Source organism: Haliotis rufescens, unplaced genomic scaffold, assembly GCF_023055435.1.
Source record: "Haliotis rufescens isolate VD_foot unplaced genomic scaffold, xgHalRufe1.0.p SCAF_13, whole genome shotgun sequence".
Lineage (NCBI taxonomy): Eukaryota > Metazoa > Mollusca > Gastropoda > Lepetellida > Haliotidae > Haliotis > Haliotis rufescens.
In genome coordinates, this window is record NW_025963813.1 from 5,524,702 (window position 1) to 5,543,003 (window position 18,302).

Sequence of the window (18,302 nt, forward strand, 5' to 3'; positions counted from 1 at the left end):
TGGTACAACTAACGATCTATGACCCATGTATGACCCCCTTCCAGCCTTACCTGCCCACACTCATCAACAAAACTCCACCACCGGAGTTGAACATTCATCTGGCCTCAAAGCACAATGATTTTCCTTCTTTGCTATCTGCAGTGACATGTCAACCCACATTAATTAATATCGTTCATAGGCTGTTCTTCTGTTGCATGACTAACCTGTCACTTACAACTTACACCGCAAACTACCAGCCTGGGTCCAGCAGCTCGATTTCCAAATAACCACTGTCAACAATGGTCAGTGGAAGTATCGAGCCTAAACACACAGATCGACCTTTAAACTGGGGGTCAAATCATGGAAAGCTGGAGTCAATATCATGTACTCATTTGGGATCAAAACAAATTATCAAGAAAATACAATGTCGAATCTCATGTCAAGCAAAACATATCTGGCCCAGACTCAACAAACCATCGAACAGAGCACTACGTTCTCCTCTTTACCTTCCGGGTCATGGTAAAACTTAAGGGACGTAACTGTGGTCTGAGGCCATCTGAGAGGGAATCTGCTTCCTTGAAGATTCATATTGCGCTGGATTCTTGAAAAGAACAAACAAATTTGGACTTGTTTTTTTGTGTAGGCTTTTCTAGAAATCTTGTTGTTTTATTGGACATCTGCTCTACCTTATAAGGCCTTAATGTTATCGTCACCCCATGGGTGCATTGAGTCACACGTGTCACTTTTTTAGTTTGAACATTCGCACGGCTTTAATTATAAAGTAGGTGGGCGTTTAGAGGCCGTAATGACAGTATGATACTAAAAGGGGACTCCGTGCATTTTCGGACAGAAATTGTCCACTTGCTTGGTTCAACATGTTTATAGGTTTACTCATCTGCCTTCGAGCTTCAGGACCTTTGTGGACAATGATTCTAATGTGACAATCACTGTGCAGGACATTGAAAAGTAAGCAGTGGAACTACAATTAACTACTTTTATAACGAACACGCTTATAACGAACTGACGGATATAAAGTATTGCCCTTAGGTCCCGGGCTTTTGCTACATATATCCTGTATATGTGCTTATAATGAACTACGGTTATAACGAACTAAAATATGTGGTCTCTTTGAGTTCGTTATGACCGTGGTTTACTGTGGCTGATACTATCTTGAATTTGGTTGTACTTGAAGAAAATATAAGCCAAGAGAAAATTACAATATACATGGCAGTTTTATTTGTGCTCGTTGAGGAATATACAGCTTTGGTCGATGCAGCATGGCGAGTGGAATCGACAAACATGATATCAAATGTCCAGCATTTGATGTGAATATGATGATACTTGAATGTTTAACCGTGGTGTCCGCCTCCATGACCACCACCTCCATGGCCACCTCCGTGACCGCCACCGTGGCCTCCTCCATGACCTCCACCGTGACCTCCTCCATGACCTCCTCCATGGCCGCCACCTCCGTGTCCTCCGCCATGACCTCCTTTGCCGCCACCGTGGCCGCCACCTCCATGGCCGCCTCCTCCGTGTCCTTTGCCACCTCCGTGGCCACCTCCTCCGTGTCCTTTGCCACCTCCGTGACCACCTCCATGACCACCTCCGTGACCACCACCATGACCTCCTCCATGGCCGCCGCCTCCATGACCACCACCGTGGCCTCCACCTCCATGACCACCACCACCATGGCCACCAAGGACGGAGCCAAGGAAGACTGTAAAGAATGTGAAGAAAAAACAATGCATAAGTGGTCATAGATGACAGGATGCATACATACAAAATCCGTCTACCAATCCTAATAAATGTTTACATCATGGTAGAAACTATCCTGATCATAACGTTGTCAGTATTATCGTAAAGCCATTTAAAACTCAGCAATAGCTCATAAAGTTGATTATTAGAAAGCTTGGGAATGCGAATTCGCATCAGATAAGGCAGACGTACCCAAGACTACAACAACTGCAACATTAAGAAGGCGCATCCTGCCAGTTACGTTTATCCACTTGAGAATAAACGATTTGAATGTCGCTATTGTGATTCACCACACCTTATATACTTGTGGTTCAGGAAATCAGGATGTTGAATGTAAATGCCCTCATTGGAAGATTTTCGAAAAGAAAATTCCAAGCGACTTTTTACACCCTGAGAGCGTGAAGAGTGAATCTTTATTATGTAATATCACATGGGACGGTGTCACCTGCCTCTCTATTTTATGCATATCTTCCTGCATAATTATAAAAATCAAGCTGTGTATTTGTGACCTAACCTGGCACCCAGTGGCTAGCTCACTGCTGGGAAGCATGATAGATTTAACTGTTCATCCAATGCAATTTCAAGCTACAGATGATTAGTGAGAAAAAAAATGAATGGAGAGAGAATTTATAAATGAATGACAAATGTTGAACTCCAGTATTTCGTTGAGTGCATGTATTGAGTCTAGTAGGCTGCCATTACTATGGGTCCAGGAGGTTTATCAACCTATGTCAAATGCGTGTTTTAAAGCAAAATGTTATGGGAAGGTCATTATTCCTTTCTTCATAATGAAACTTGATGTGAAGAGGGAAATGTTCAAGTTTGAGATATATTTTCAAAGTTTGAATTCCTACTTTTATAATCTCAAAGCCACATTATCTTCTATAATAAAACAAACTTCTTCTTTTTCTGTAACTAGCAAATCTTAAATTGCCGTTCAGGTAGCGCAACAATTACCAAAAATATCCAAACTGCTTTAATGAAAACGAACTTCATCTTATTTTCAAAAGAACTGATAATATCAATATTTATCATGATATGAACCCGGAAGTAGACACAGCTTTGTCTTGGCTAAACCGTCCTTAGTAGGCGTACGGATAAAAAACAAACGAGCAGGGTGTAACTGTGAGTTAGTGTTAGAGTGTGTGTCTGCGTTTTGGTCTGGAACTGGGTCTGTGTTTGAGTGTGAAAGTCCGGGCCACATTTAACTTGGTAACTGGCCCAAACCATATTTTTATAGATTGTCGTAAAATCTCAGCTCTCCACATCACATGTGGACATGATATACTAATCCATCAGACGAATACCTGATGTAACCACTATTTCCCCAGGAACATGTATGCGGTGGTGGTGGTACAACTAACGATCTATGACCCATGTATGACCCCCTTCCAGCCTTACCTGCCCACACTCATCAACAAAACTCCACCACCGGAGTTGAACATTCATCTGGCCTCAAAGCACAATGATTTTCCTTCTTTGCTATCTGCAGTGACATGTCAACCCACATTAATTAATATCGTTCATAGGCTGTTCTTCTGTTGCATGACTAACCTGTCAGTTACAACTTACACCGCAAACTACCAGCCTGGGTCCAGCAGCTCGATTTCCAAATAACCACTGTCAACAATGGTCAGTGGAAGTATCGAGCCTAAACACACAGATCGACCTTTAAACTGGGGGTCAAATCATGGAAAGCTGGAGTCAATATCATGTACTCATTTGGGATCAAAACAAATTATCAAGAAAATACAATGTCGAATCTCATGTCAAGCAAAACATATCTGGCCCAGACTCAACAAACCATCGAACAGAGCACTACGTTCTCCTCTTTACCTTCCTGGTCATGGTAAAACTTAAGGGACGTAACTGTGGTCTGAGGCCATCTGAGAGGGAATCTGCTTCCTTGAAGATTCATATTGCGCTGGATTCTTGAAAAGAACAAACAAATTTGGACTTGTTTTTGTGTGTAGGCTTTTCTAGAAATCTTGTTGTTTTATTAGACATCTGCTCTACCTTATAAGGCCTTAATGTTATCGTCACCCCATGGGTGCATTGAGTCACACGTGTCACTTTTTTAGTTTGATCATTCGCACGGCTTAAATTATAAAGTAGGTGGGCGTTTAGAGGCCGTAATGACAGTATGATACTAAAAGGGGACTCCGTGCATTTTCGGACAGAAATTGTCCACTTGCTTGGTTCAACATGTTTATAGGTTTACTCATCTGCCTTCGAGCTTCAGGACCTTTGTGGACAATGATTCTAATGTGACAATCACTGTGCAGGACATTGAAAAGTAAGCAGTGGAACTACAATTAACTACTTTTATAACAAACACGCTTATAACGAACTGACGGATATAAAGTATTGCCCTTAGGTCCCGGACTTTTGCTACATATATCCTGTATATGTGCTTATAATGAACTACGGTTATAACGAACTAAAATATGTGGTCTCTTTGAGTTCGTTATGACCGTGGTTTACTGTGGCTGATACTATCTTGAATTTGGTTGTACTTGAAGGAAATATAAGCCAAGAGAAAATTACAATATACATGGCAGTTTTATTTGTGCTCGTTGAGGAATATACAGCTTTGGTCGATGCAGCATGGCGAGTGGAATCGACAAACATGATATCAAATGTCCAGCATTTGATGTGAATATGATGATACTTGAATGTTTAACCGTGGTGTCCGCCTCCATGACCACCACCTCCATGGCCACCTCCGTGACCGCCACCGTGGCCTCCTCCATGACCTCCACCGTGACCTCCTCCATGACCTCCTCCATGGCCGCCACCTCCGTGTCCTCCGCCATGACCTCCTTTGCCGCCACCGTGGCCGCCACCTCCATGGCCACCTCCTCCGTGTCCTTTGCCACCTCCGTGGCCACCTCCTCCGTGTCCTTTGCCACCTCCGTGACCACCTCCATGACCACCTCCGTGACCACCACCATGACCTCCTCCATGGCCGCCGCCTCCATGACCACCACCGTGGCCTCCACCTCCATGACCACCACCACCATGGCCACCAAGGACGGAGCCAAGGAAGACTGTAAAGAATGTGAAGAAAAAACAATGCATAAGTGGTCATAGATGACAGGATGCATACATACAAAATCCGTCTACCAATCCTAATAAATGTTTACATCATGGTAGAAACTATCCTGATCATAACGTTGTCAGTATTATCGTAAAGCCATTTAAAACTCAGCAATAGCTCATAAAGTTGATTATTAGAAAGCTTGGGAATGCGAATTCGCATCAGATAAGGCAAACGTACCCAAGACTACAACAACTGCAACATTAAGAAGGCGCATCCTGCCAGTTACGTTTATCCACTTGAGAATAAACGATTTGAATGTCGCTATTGTGATTCACCACACCTTATATACTTGTGGTTCAGGAAATCAGGATGTTGAATGTAAATGCCCTCATTGGAATATTTTCGAAAAGAAAATTCCAAGCGACTTTTTACACCCTGAGAGCGTGAAGAGTGAATCTTTATTATGTAATATCACATGGGACGGTGTCACCTGCCTCTCTATTTTATGCATATCTTCCTGCATAATTATAAAAATCAAGCTGTGTATTTGTGACCTAACCTGGCACCCAGTGGCTAGCTCACTGCTGGGAAGCACGATAGATTTAACTGTTCATCCAATGCAATTTCAAGCTACAGATGATTAGTGAGAAAAAAAATGAATGGAGAGAGAATTTATAAATGAATGACAAATGTTGAACTCCAGTATTTCGTTGAGTGCATGTATTGAGTCTAGTAGGCTGCCATTACTATGGGTCCAGGAGGTTTATCAACCTATGTCAAATGCGTGTTTTAAAGCAAAATGTTATGGGAAGGTCATTATTCCTTTCTTCATAATGAAACTTGATGTGAAGAGGGAAATGTTCAAGTTTGAGATATATTTTCAAAGTTTGAATTCCTACTTTTATAATCTCAAAGCCACATTATCTTCTATAATAAAACAAACTTCTTCTTTTTCTGTAACTAGCAAATCTTAAATTGCCGTTCAGGTAGCGCAACAATTACCAAAAATATCCAAACTGCTTTAATGAAAACGAACTTCATCTTATTTTCAAAAGAACTGATAATATCAATATTTATCATGATATGAACCCGGAAGTAGACACAGCTTTGTCTTGGCTAAACCGTCCTTAGTAGGCGTATGGATAAAAAACAAACGAGCAGGGTGTAACTGTGAGTTAGTGTTAGAGTGTGTGTCTGCGTTGTGGTCTGGAACTGGGTCTGTGTTTGAGTGTGAAAGTCCGGGCCACATTTAACTTGGTAACTGGCCCAAACCATATTTTTATAGATTGTCGTAAAATCTCAGCTCTCCACATCACATGTGGACAGGATATACTAATCCATCAGACGAATACCTGATGTAACCACTATTTCCCCAGGAACATGTATGCGGTGGTGGTGGTACAACTAACGATCTATGACCCATGTATGACCCCCTTCCAGCCTTACCTGCCCACACTCATCAACAAAACTCCACCACCGGAGTTGAACATTCATCTGGCCTCAAAGCACAATGATTTTCCTTCTTTGCTATCTGCAGTGACATGTCAACCCACATTAATTAATATCGTTCATAGGCTGTTCTTCTGTTGCATGACTAACCTGTCAGTTACAACTTACACCGCAAACTACCAGCCTGGGTCCAGCAGCTCGATTTCCAAATAACCACTGTCAACAATGGTCAGTGGAAGTATCGAGCCTAAACACACAGATCGACCTTTAAACTGGGGGTCAAATCATGGAAAGCTGGAGTCAATATCATGTACTCATTTGGGATCAAAACAAATTATCAAGAAAATACAATGTCGAATCTCATGTCAAGCAAAACATATCTGGCCCAGACTCAACAAACCATCGAACAGAGCACTACGTTCTCCTCTTTACCTTCCGGGTCATGGTAAAACTTAAGGGACGTAACTGTGGTCTGAGGCCATCTGAGAGGGAATCTGCTTCCTTGAAGATTCATATTGCGCTGGATTCTTGAAAAGAACAAACAAATTTGGACTTGTTTTTTTGTGTAGGCTTTTCTAGAAATCTTGTTGTTATATTAGACATCTGCTCTACCTTATAAGGCCTTAATGTTATCATCACCCCATGGGTGCATTGAGTCACACGTGTCACTTTTTTAGTTTGAACATTCGCACGGCTTTAATTATAAAGTAGGTGGGCGTTTAGAGGCCGTAATGACAGTATGATACTAAAAGGGGACTCCGTGCATTTTCGGACAGAAATTGTCCACTTGCTTGGTTCAACATGTTTATAGGTTTACTCATCTGCCTTCGAGCTTCAGGACCTTTGTGGACAATGATTCTAATGTGACAATCACTGTGCAGGACATTGAAAAGTAAGCAGTGGAACTACAATTAACTACTTTTATAACAAACAGGCTTATAACGAACTGACGGATATAAAGTATTGCCCTTAGGTCCCGGGCTTTTGCTACATATATCCTGTATATGTGCTTATAATGAATTACGGTTATAACGAACTAAAATATGTGGTCTCTTTGAGTTTGTTATGACCGTGGTTTACTGTGGCTGATACTATCTTGAATTTGGTTGTACTTGAAGAAAATATAAGCCAAGAGAAAATTACAATATACATGGCAGTTTTATTTGTGCTCGTTGAGGAATATACAGCTTTGGTCGATGCAGCATGGCGAGTGGAATCGACAAACATGATATCAAATGTCCAGCATTTGATGTGAATATGATGATACTTGAATGTTTAACCGTGGTGTCCGCCTCCATGACCACCACCTCCATGGCCACCTCCGTGACCGCCACCGTGGCCTCCTCCATGACCTCCACCGTGACCTCCTCCATGACCTCCTCCATGGCCGCCACCTCCGTGTCCTCCGCCATGACCTCCTTTGCCGCCACCGTGGCCGCCACCTCCATGGCCACCTCCTCCGTGTCCTTTGCCACCTCCGTGGCCACCTCCTCCGTGTCCTTTGCCACCTCCGTGACCACCTCCATGACCACCTCCGTGACCACCACCATGACCTCCTCCATGGCCGCCGCCTCCATGACCACCACCGTGGCCTCCACCTCCATGACCACCACCACCATGGCCACCAAGGACGGAGCCAAGGAAGACTGTAAAGAATGTGAAGAAAAAACAATGCATAAGTGGTCATAGATGACAGGATGCATACATACTAAATCCGTCTACCAATCCTAATAAATGTTTACATCATGGTAGAAACTATCCTGATCATAACGTTGTCAGTATTATCGTAAAGCCATTTAAAACTCAGCAATAGCTCATAAAGTTGATTATTAGAAAGCTTGGGAATGCGAATTCGCATCAGATAAGGCAAACGTACCCAAGACTACAACAACTGCAACATTAAGAAGGCGCATCCTGCCAGTTACGTTTATCCACTTGAGAATAAACGATTTGAATGTCGCTATTGTGATTCACCACACCTTATATACTTGTGGTTCAGGAAATCAGGATGTTGAATGTAAATGCCCTCATTGGAAGATTTCGAAAAGAAAATTCCAAGCGACTTTTTACACCCTGAGAGCGTGAAGAGTGAATCTTTATTATGTAATATCACATGGGACGGTGTCACCTGCCTCTCTATTTTATGCATATCTTCCTGCATAATTATAAAAATCAAGCTGTGTATTTGTGACCTAACCTGGCACCCAGTGGCTAGCTCACTGCTGGGAAGCATGATAGATTTAACTGTTCATCCAATGCAATTTCAAGCTACAGATGATTAGTGAGAAAAAAAATGAATGGAGAGAGAATTTATAAATGAATGACAAATGTTGAACTCCAGTATTTCGTTGAGTGCATGTATTGAGTCTAGTAGGCTACCATTACTATGGGTCCAGGAGGTTTATCAACCTATGTCAAATGCGTGTTTTAAAGCAAAATGTTATGGGAAGGTCATTATTCCTTTCTTCATAATGAAACTTGATGTGAAGAGGGAAATGTTCAAGTTTGAGATATATTTTCAAAGTTTGAATTCCTACTTTTATAATCTCAAAGCCACATTATCTTCTATAATAAAACAAACTTCTTCTTTTTCTGTAACTAGCAAATCTTAAATTGCCGTTCAGGTAGCGCAACAATTACCAAAAATATCCAAACTGCTTTAATGAAAACGAACTTCATCTTATTTTCAAAAGAACTGATAATATCAATATTTATCATGATATGAACCCGGAAGTAGACACAGCTTTGTCTTGGCTAAACCGTCCTTAGTAGGCGTACGGATAAAAAAACAAACGAGCAGGGTGTAACTGTGAGTTAGTGTTAGAGTGTGTGTCTGCGTTTTGGTCTGGAACTGGGTCTGTGTTTGAGTGTGAAAGTCCGGGCCACATTTAACTTGGTAACTGGCCCAAACCATATTTTTATAGATTGTCGTAAAATCTCAGCTCTCCACATCACATGTGGACATGATATACTAATCCATCAGACGAATACCTGATGTAACCACTATTTCCCCAGGAACATGTATGCGGTGGTGGTGGTACAACTAACGATCTATGACCCATGTATGACCCCCTTCCAGCCTTACCTGCCCACACCCATCAACAAAACTCCACCACCGGAGTTGAACATTCATCTGGCCTCAAAGCACAATGATTTTCCTTCTTTGCTATCTGCAGTGACATGTCAACCCACATTAATTAATATCGTTCATAGGCTGTTCTTCTGTTGCATGACTAACCTGTCACTTACAACTTACACCGCAAACTACCAGCCTGGATCCAGCAGCTCGATTTCCAAGTAACCACTGTCAACAATGGTCAGTGGAAGTATCGAGCCTAAACACACAGATCGACCTTTAAACTGGGGGTCAAATCATGGAAAGCTGGAGTCAATATCATGTACTCATTTGGGATCAAAACAAATTATCAAGAAAATACAATGTCGAATCTCATGTCAAGCAAAACATATCTGGCCCAGACTCAACAAACCATTCGAACAGAGCACTACGTTCTCCTCTTTACCTTCCGGGTCATGGTAAAACTTAAGGGACGTAACTGTGGTCTGAGGCCATCTGAGAGGGAATCTGCTTCCTTGAAGATTCATATTGCGCTGGATTCTTGAAAAGAACAAACAAATTTGGACTTGTTTTTTTGTGTGGGCTTTTCTAGAAATCTTGTTGTTTTATTGGACATCTGCTCTACCTTATAAGGCCTTAATGTTATCATCACCCCATGGGTGCATTGAGTCACACGTGTCACTTTTTTAGTTTGACCATTCGCACGGCTGTAATTATAAAGTAGGTGGGCGTTTAGAGGCCGTAATGACAGTATGATACTAAAAGGGGACTCCGTGCATTTTCGGACAGAAATTGTCCACTTGCTTGGTTCAACATGTTTATAGGTTTACTCATCTGCCTTCGAGCTTCAGGACCTTTGTGGACAATGATTCTAATGTGACAATCACTGTGCAGGACATTGAAAAGTAAGCAGTGGAACTACAATTAACTACTTTTATAACAAACACGCTTATAACGAACTGACGGATATAAAGTATTGCCCTTAGGTCCCGGACTTTTGCTACATATATCCTGTATATGTGCTTATAATGAACTACGGTTATAACGAACTAAAATATGTGGTCTCTTTGAGTTCGTTATGACCGTGGTTTACTGTGGCTGATACTATCTTGAATTTGGTTGTACTTGAAGAAAATATAAGCCAAGAGAAAATTACAATATACATGGCAGTTTTATTTGTGCTCGTTGAGGAATATACAGCTTTGGTCGATGCAGCATGGCGAGTGGAATCGACAAACATGATATCAAATGTCCAGCATTTGATGTGAATATGATGATACTTGAATGTTTAACCGTGGTGTCCGCCTCCATGACCACCACCTCCATGGCCACCTCCGTGACCGCCACCGTGGCCTCCTCCATGACCTCCACCGTGACCTCCTCCATGACCTCCTCCATGGCCGCCACCTCCGTGTCCTCCGCCATGACCTCCTTTGCCGCCACCGTGGCCGCCACCTCCATGGCCACCTCCTCCGTGTCCTTTGCCACCTCCGTGGCCACCTCCTCCGTGTCCTTTGCCACCTCCGTGACCACCTCCATGACCACCTCCGTGACCACCACCATGACCTCCTCCATGGCCGCCGCCTCCATGACCACCACCGTGGCCTCCACCTCCATGACCACCACCACCATGGCCACCAAGGACGGAGCCAAGGAAGACTGTAAAGAATGTGAAGAAAAAACAATGCATAAGTGGTCATAGATGACAGGATGCATACATACAAAATCCGTCTACCAATCCTAATAAATGTTTACATCATGGTAGAAACTATCCTGATCATAACGTTGTCAGTATTATCGTAAAGCCATTTAAAACTCAGCAATAGCTCATAAAGTTGATTATTAGAAAGCTTGGGAATGCGAATTCGCATCAGATAAGGCAAACGTACCCAAGACTACAACAACTGCAACATTAAGAAGGCGCATCCTGCCAGTTACGTTTATCCACTTGAGAATAAACGATTTGAATGTCGCTATTGTGATTCACCACACCTTATATACTTGTGGTTCAGGAAATCAGGATGTTGAATGTAAATGCCCTCATTGGAATATTTTCGAAAAGAAAATTCCAAGCGACTTTTTACACCCTGAGAGCGTGAAGAGTGAATCTTTATTATGTAATATCACATGGGACGGTGTCACCTGCCTCTCTATTTTATGCATATCTTCCTGCATAATTATAAAAATCAAGCTGTGTATTTGTGACCTAACCTGGCACCCAGTGGCTAGCTCACTGCTGGGAAGCACGATAGATTTAACTGTTCATCCAATGCAATTTCAAGCTACAGATGATTAGTGAGAAAAAAAATGAATGGAGAGAGAATTTATAAATGAATGACAAATGTTGAACTCCAGTATTTCGTTGAGTGCATGTATTGAGTCTAGTAGGCTGCCATTACTATGGGTCCAGGAGGTTTATCAACCTATGTCAAATGCGTGTTTTAAAGCAAAATGTTATGGGAAGGTCATTATTCCTTTCTTCATAATGAAACTTGATGTGAAGAGGGAAATGTTCAAGTTTGAGATATATTTTCAAAGTTTGAATTCCTACTTTTATAATCTCAAAGCCACATTATCTTCTATAATAAAACAAACTTCTTCTTTTTCTGTAACTAGCAAATCTTAAATTGCCGTTCAGGTAGCGCAACAATTACCAAAAATATCCAAACTGCTTTAATGAAAACGAACTTCATCTTATTTTCAAAAGAACTGATAATATCAATATTTATCATGATATGAACCCGGAAGTAGACACAGCTTTGTCTTGGCTAAACCGTCCTTAGTAGGCGTATGGATAAAAAACAAACGAGCAGGGTGTAACTGTGAGTTAGTGTTAGAGTGTGTGTCTGCGTTGTGGTCTGGAACTGGGTCTGTGTTTGAGTGTGAAAGTCCGGGCCACATTTAACTTGGTAACTGGCCCAAACCATATTTTTATAGATTGTCGTAAAATCTCAGCTCTCCACATCACATGTGGACAGGATATACTAATCCATCAGACGAATACCTGATGTAACCACTATTTCCCCAGGAACATGTATGCGGTGGTGGTGGTACAACTAACGATCTATGACCCATGTATGACCCCCTTCCAGCCTTACCTGCCCACACTCATCAACAAAACTCCACCACCGGAGTTGAACATTCATCTGGCCTCAAAGCACAATGATTTTCCTTCTTTGCTATCTGCAGTGACATGTCAACCCACATTAATTAATATCGTTCATAGGCTGTTCTTCTGTTGCATGACTAACCTGTCAGTTACAACTTACACCGCAAACTACCAGCCTGGGTCCAGCAGCTCGATTTCCAAATAACCACTGTCAACAATGGTCAGTGGAAGTATCGAGCCTAAACACACAGATCGACCTTTAAACTGGGGGTCAAATCATGGAAAGCTGGAGTCAATATCATGTACTCATTTGGGATCAAAACAAATTATCAAGAAAATACAATGTCGAATCTCATGTCAAGCAAAACATATCTGGCCCAGACTCAACAAACCATCGAACAGAGCACTACGTTCTCCTCTTTACCTTCCGGGTCATGGTAAAACTTAAGGGACGTAACTGTGGTCTGAGGCCATCTGAGAGGGAATCTGCTTCCTTGAAGATTCATATTGCGCTGGATTCTTGAAAAGAACAAACAAATTTGGACTTGTTTTTTTGTGTAGGCTTTTCTAGAAATCTTGTTGTTATATTAGACATCTGCTCTACCTTATAAGGCCTTAATGTTATCATCACCCCATGGGTGCATTGAGTCACACGTGTCACTTTTTTAGTTTGAACATTCGCACGGCTTTAATTATAAAGTAGGTGGGCGTTTAGAGGCCGTAATGACAGTATGATACTAAAAGGGGACTCCGTGCATTTTCGGACAGAAATTGTCCACTTGCTTGGTTCAACATGTTTATAGGTTTACTCATCTGCCTTCGAGCTTCAGGACCTTTGTGGACAATGATTCTAATGTGACAATCACTGTGCAGGACATTGAAAAGTAAGCAGTGGAACTACAATTAACTACTTTTATAACAAACAGGCTTATAACGAACTGACGGATATAAAGTATTGCCCTTAGGTCCCGGGCTTTTGCTACATATATCCTGTATATGTGCTTATAATGAATTACGGTTATAACGAACTAAAATATGTGGTCTCTTTGAGTTTGTTATGACCGTGGTTTACTGTGGCTGATACTATCTTGAATTTGGTTGTACTTGAAGAAAATATAAGCCAAGAGAAAATTACAATATACATGGCAGTTTTATTTGTGCTCGTTGAGGAATATACAGCTTTGGTCGATGCAGCATGGCGAGTGGAATCGACAAACATGATATCAAATGTCCAGCATTTGATGTGAATATGATGATACTTGAATGTTTAACCGTGGTGTCCGCCTCCATGACCACCACCTCCATGGCCACCTCCGTGACCGCCACCGTGGCCTCCTCCATGACCTCCACCGTGACCTCCTCCATGACCTCCTCCATGGCCGCCACCTCCGTGTCCTCCGCCATGACCTCCTTTGCCGCCACCGTGGCCGCCACCTCCATGGCCACCTCCTCCGTGTCCTTTGCCACCTCCGTGGCCACCTCCTCCGTGTCCTTTGCCACCTCCGTGACCACCTCCATGACCACCTCCGTGACCACCACCATGACCTCCTCCATGGCCGCCGCCTCCATGACCACCACCGTGGCCTCCACCTCCATGACCACCACCACCATGGCCACCAAGGACGGAGCCAAGGAAGACTGTAAAGAATGTGAAGAAAAAACAATGCATAAGTGGTCATAGATGACAGGATGCATACATACTAAATCCGTCTACCAATCCTAATAAATGTTTACATCATGGTAGAAACTATCCTGATCATAACGTTGTCAGTATTATCGTAAAGCCATTTAAAACTCAGCAATAGCTCATAAAGTTGATTATTAGAAAGCTTGGGAATGCGAATTCGCATCAGATAAGGCAAACGTACCCAAGACTACAACAACTGCAACATTAAGAAGGCGCATCCTGCCAGTTACGTTTATCCACTTGAGAATAAACGATTTGAATGTCGCTATTGTGATTCACCACACCTTATATACTTGTGGTTCAGGAAATCAGGATGTTGAATGTAAATGCCCTCATTGGAAGATTTCGAAAAGAAAATTCCAAGCGACTTTTTACACCCTGAGAGCGTGAAGAGTGAATCTTTATTATGTAATATCACATGGGACGGTGTCACCTGCCTCTCTATTTTATGCATATCTTCCTGCATAATTATAAAAATCAAGCTGTGTATTTGTGACCTAACCTGGCACCCAGTGGCTAGCTCACTGCTGGGAAGCATGATAGATTTAACTGTTCATCCAATGCAATTTCAAGCTACAGATGATTAGTGAGAAAAAAAATGAATGGAGAGAGAATTTATAAATGAATGACAAATGTTGAACTCCAGTATTTCGTTGAGTGCATGTATTGAGTCTAGTAGGCTACCATTACTATGGGTCCAGGAGGTTTATCAACCTATGTCAAATGCGTGTTTTAAAGCAAAATGTTATGGGAAGGTCATTATTCCTTTCTTCATAATGAAACTTGATGTGAAGAGGGAAATGTTCAAGTTTGAGATATATTTTCAAAGTTTGAATTCCTACTTTTATAATCTCAAAGCCACATTATCTTCTATAATAAAACAAACTTCTTCTTTTTCTGTAACTAGCAAATCTTAAATTGCCGTTCAGGTAGCGCAACAATTACCAAAAATATCCAAACTGCTTTAATGAAAACGAACTTCATCTTATTTTCAAAAGAACTGATAATATCAATATTTATCATGATATGAACCCGGAAGTAGACACAGCTTTGTCTTGGCTAAACCGTCCTTAGTAGGCGTACGGATAAAAAAACAAACGAGCAGGGTGTAACTGTGAGTTAGTGTTAGAGTGTGTGTCTGCGTTTTGGTCTGGAACTGGGTCTGTGTTTGAGTGTGAAAGTCCGGGCCACATTTAACTTGGTAACTGGCCCAAACCATATTTTTATAGATTGTCGTAAAATCTCAGCTCTCCACATCACATGTGGACATGATATACTAATCCATCAGACGAATACCTGATGTAACCACTATTTCCCCAGGAACATGTATGCGGTGGTGGTGGTACAACTAACGATCTATGACCCATGTATGACCCCCTTCCAGCCTTACCTGCCCACACCCATCAACAAAACTCCACCACCGGAGTTGAACATTCATCTGGCCTCAAAGCACAATGATTTTCCTTCTTTGCTATCTGCAGTGACATGTCAACCCACATTAATTAATATCGTTCATAGGCTGTTCTTCTGTTGCATGACTAACCTGTCACTTACAACTTACACCGCAAACTACCAGCCTGGATCCAGCAGCTCGATTTCCAAGTAACCACTGTCAACAATGGTCAGTGGAAGTATCGAGCCTAAACACACAGATCGACCTTTAAACTGGGGGTCAAATCATGGAAAGCTGGAGTCAATATCATGTACTCATTTGGGATCAAAACAAATTATCAAGAAAATACAATGTCGAATCTCATGTCAAGCAAAACATATCTGGCCCAGACTCAACAAACCATTCGAACAGAGCACTACGTTCTCCTCTTTACCTTCCGGGTCATGGTAAAACTTAAGGGACGTAACTGTGGTCTGAGGCCATCTGAGAGGGAATCTGCTTCCTTGAAGATTCATATTGCGCTGGATTCTTGAAAAGAACAAACAAATTTGGACTTGTTTTTTTGTGTGGGCTTTTCTAGAAATCTTGTTGTTTTATTGGACATCTGCTCTACCTTATAAGGCCTTAATGTTATCATCACCCCATGGGTGCATTGAGTCACACGTGTCACTTTTTTAGTTTGACCATTCGCACGGCTGTAATTATAAAGTAGGTGGGCGTTTAGAGGCCGTAATGACAGTATGATACTAAAAGGGGACTCCGTGCATTTTCGGACAGAAATTGTCCACTTGCTTGGTTCAACATGTTTATAGGTTTACTCATCTGCCTTCGAGCTTCAGGACCTTTGTGGACAATGATTCTAATGTGACAATCACTGTGCAGGACATTGAAAAGTAAGCAGTGGAACTACAATTAACTACTTTTATAACAAACACGCTTATAACGAACTGACGGATATAAAGTATTGCCCTTAGGTCCCGGACTTTTGCTACATATATCCTGTATATGTGCTTATAATGAACTACGGTTATAACGAACTAAAATATGTGGTCTCTTTGAGTTCGTTATGACCGTGGTTTACTGTGGCTGATACTATCTTGAATTTGGTTGTACTTGAAGAAAATATAAGCCAAGAGAAAATTACAATATACATGGCAGTTTTATTTGTGCTCGTTGAGGAATATACAGCTTTGGTCGATGCAGCATGGCGAGTGGAATCGACAAACATGATATCAAATGTCCAGCATTTGATGTGAATATGATGATACTTGAATGTTTAACCGTGGTGTCCGCCTCCATGACCACCACCTCCATGGCCACCTCCGTGACCACCACCGTGGCCTCCTCCATGACCTCCACCGTGACCTCCTCCATGACCTCCTCCATGGCCGCCACCTCCGTGTCCTCCGCCATGACCTCCTTTGCCGCCACCGTGGCCGCCACCTCCATGGCCGCCTCCTCCGTGTCCTTTGCCACCTCCGTGGCCACCTCCTCCGTGTCCTTTGCCACCTCCGTGACCACCTCCATGACCACCTCCGTGACCACCACCATGACCTCCTCCATGGCCGCCGCCTCCATGACCACCACCGTGGCCTCCACCTCCATGACCACCACCACCATGGCCACCAAGGACGGAGCCAAGGAAGACTGTAAAGAATGTGAGGAAAAAACAATGCATAAGTGGTCATAGATGACAGGATGCATACATACAAAATCCGTCTACCAATCCTAATAAATGTTTACAACATGGTAGAAACTATCCTGATCATAACGTTGTCAGTATTATCGTAAAGCCATTTAAAACTCAGCAATAGCTCATAAAGTTGATTATTAGAAAGCTTGGGAATGCGAATTCGCATCAGATAAGGCAAACGTACCCAAGACTACAACAACTGCAACATTAAGAAGGCGCATCCTGCCAGTTACGTTTATCCACTTGAGAATAAACGATTTGAATGTCGCTATTGTGATTCACCACACCTTATATACTTGTGGTTCAGGAAATCAGGATGTTGAATGTAAATGCCCTCATTGGAAGATTTTCGAAAAGAAAATTCCAAGCGACTTTTTACACCCTGAGAGCGTGAAGAGTGAATCTTTATTATGTAATATCACATGGGACGGTGTCACCTGCCTCTCTATTTTATGCATATCTTTCTGCATAATTATAAAAATCAAGCTGTTTATTTGTGACCTAACCTGGCACCCAGTGGCTAGCTCACTGCTGGGAAGCATGATAGATTTAACTGTTCATCCAATGCAATTCAAGCTACAGATGATTAGTGAGAAAAAAAATGAATGGAGAGGGAATTTATAAATGAATGACAAATGTTGAACTCCAGTATTTCGTTGAGTGCATGTATTGAGTCTAGTAGGCTACCATTACTATGGGTCCAGGAGGTTTATCAACCTATGTCAAATGCGTGTTTTAAAGCAAAATGTTATGGGAAGGTCATTATTCCTTTCTTCATAATGAAACTTGATGTGAAGAGGGAAATGTTCAAGTTTGAGATATAATTTCAAAGTTTGAATTCCTACTTTTATAATCTCAAAGCCACATTATCTTCTATAATAAAACAAACTTCTTCTTTTCCTGTAACTAGCAAATCTTAAATTGCCGTTCAGGTAGCGCAACAAATACCAAAAATATCCAAACTGCTTTAATGAAAACGAACTTCATCTTATTTTCAAAAGAACTGATAATATCAATATTTATCATGATATGAACCCGGAAGTAGACAAAGCTTTGTCTTGGCTACACCGTCCTCAGTAGGCGTAGGGATAAAAAACAAACGAGCAGGGTGTAAC

The 18,302-nt window shown here is 42.0% G+C and overlaps 6 protein-coding genes across 6 annotated transcripts; all 6 read right to left on the reverse strand.

Moving 5' to 3' along the window:
* Positions 1-1,192: 1,192 nt before the first annotated feature.
* Positions 1,193-2,001, reverse strand: LOC125378778. The gene is made up of 2 exons (XM_048394738.1): positions 1,930-2,001; positions 1,193-1,699 (listed from the first exon to the last, which is right to left on the reverse strand). Exon 2 carries the CDS (start codon positions 1,670-1,672, stop codon positions 1,193-1,195), a length of 480 nt encoding a protein of 159 aa, XP_048250695.1. The 5' UTR covers positions 1,673-1,699; positions 1,930-2,001.
* Positions 2,002-4,280: 2,279 nt separating this feature from the next.
* On the reverse strand, positions 4,281-5,089 carry LOC125378777. The gene is made up of 2 exons (XM_048394737.1): positions 5,018-5,089; positions 4,281-4,787 (listed from the first exon to the last, which is right to left on the reverse strand). The coding sequence occupies exon 2, from the start codon at positions 4,758-4,760 to the stop codon at positions 4,281-4,283; it is 480 nt and encodes a 159-aa protein (XP_048250694.1). The 5' UTR covers positions 4,761-4,787; positions 5,018-5,089.
* A 2,279-nt stretch (positions 5,090-7,368) lies between these two features.
* On the reverse strand, positions 7,369-8,177 carry LOC125378779. Its single transcript, XM_048394739.1, has 2 exons — positions 8,106-8,177; positions 7,369-7,875 (listed from the first exon to the last, which is right to left on the reverse strand). The coding sequence occupies exon 2, from the start codon at positions 7,846-7,848 to the stop codon at positions 7,369-7,371; it is 480 nt and encodes a 159-aa protein (XP_048250696.1). The 5' UTR covers positions 7,849-7,875; positions 8,106-8,177.
* Positions 8,178-10,457: 2,280 nt separating this feature from the next.
* On the reverse strand, positions 10,458-11,266 carry LOC124129107. Its single transcript, XM_046492595.2, has 2 exons — positions 11,195-11,266; positions 10,458-10,964 (listed from the first exon to the last, which is right to left on the reverse strand). The coding sequence occupies exon 2, from the start codon at positions 10,935-10,937 to the stop codon at positions 10,458-10,460; it is 480 nt and encodes a 159-aa protein (XP_046348551.2). The 5' UTR covers positions 10,938-10,964; positions 11,195-11,266.
* A 2,279-nt stretch (positions 11,267-13,545) lies between these two features.
* On the reverse strand, positions 13,546-14,354 carry LOC125378780. The gene is made up of 2 exons (XM_048394740.1): positions 14,283-14,354; positions 13,546-14,052 (listed from the first exon to the last, which is right to left on the reverse strand). Exon 2 carries the CDS (start codon positions 14,023-14,025, stop codon positions 13,546-13,548), a length of 480 nt encoding a protein of 159 aa, XP_048250697.1. The 5' UTR covers positions 14,026-14,052; positions 14,283-14,354.
* Positions 14,355-15,504: 1,150 nt separating this feature from the next.
* Positions 15,505-17,443, reverse strand: LOC124129954. The gene is made up of 3 exons (XM_048394814.1): positions 17,372-17,443; positions 16,803-17,141; positions 15,505-15,576 (listed from the first exon to the last, which is right to left on the reverse strand). Exons 2-3 carry the CDS (start codon positions 17,112-17,114, stop codon positions 15,505-15,507), a joined length of 384 nt encoding a protein of 127 aa, XP_048250771.1. The 5' UTR covers positions 17,115-17,141; positions 17,372-17,443.
* Positions 17,444-18,302: the final 859 nt, after the last annotated feature.

What these genes read in the sequence shown, in the direction of transcription:
- LOC125378778 (XM_048394738.1), bottom strand. Translation starts at nt 1,672, where the DNA reads ATGGTGGTGGTGGTCATGGAGGTGGAGGCCACGGTGGTGGTCATGGAG.
- LOC125378779 (XM_048394739.1), bottom strand. Translation starts at nt 7,848, where the DNA reads ATGGTGGTGGTGGTCATGGAGGTGGAGGCCACGGTGGTGGTCATGGAG.
- LOC124129954 (XM_048394814.1), bottom strand. Translation starts at nt 17,114, where the DNA reads ATGGTGGTGGTGGTCATGGAGGTGGAGGCCACGGTGGTGGTCATGGAG. An exon ending in TCACGGAGGTGGCCATGGAG is followed by an intron (nt 15,577 to 16,802) that starts GTGGTGGTCATG and finishes ATGTCACTGCAG; the next exon opens with ATAGCAAAGAAGGAAAATCA.
- LOC125378777 (XM_048394737.1), bottom strand. Translation starts at nt 4,760, where the DNA reads ATGGTGGTGGTGGTCATGGAGGTGGAGGCCACGGTGGTGGTCATGGAG.
- LOC125378780 (XM_048394740.1), bottom strand. Translation starts at nt 14,025, where the DNA reads ATGGTGGTGGTGGTCATGGAGGTGGAGGCCACGGTGGTGGTCATGGAG.
- LOC124129107 (XM_046492595.2), bottom strand. Translation starts at nt 10,937, where the DNA reads ATGGTGGTGGTGGTCATGGAGGTGGAGGCCACGGTGGTGGTCATGGAG.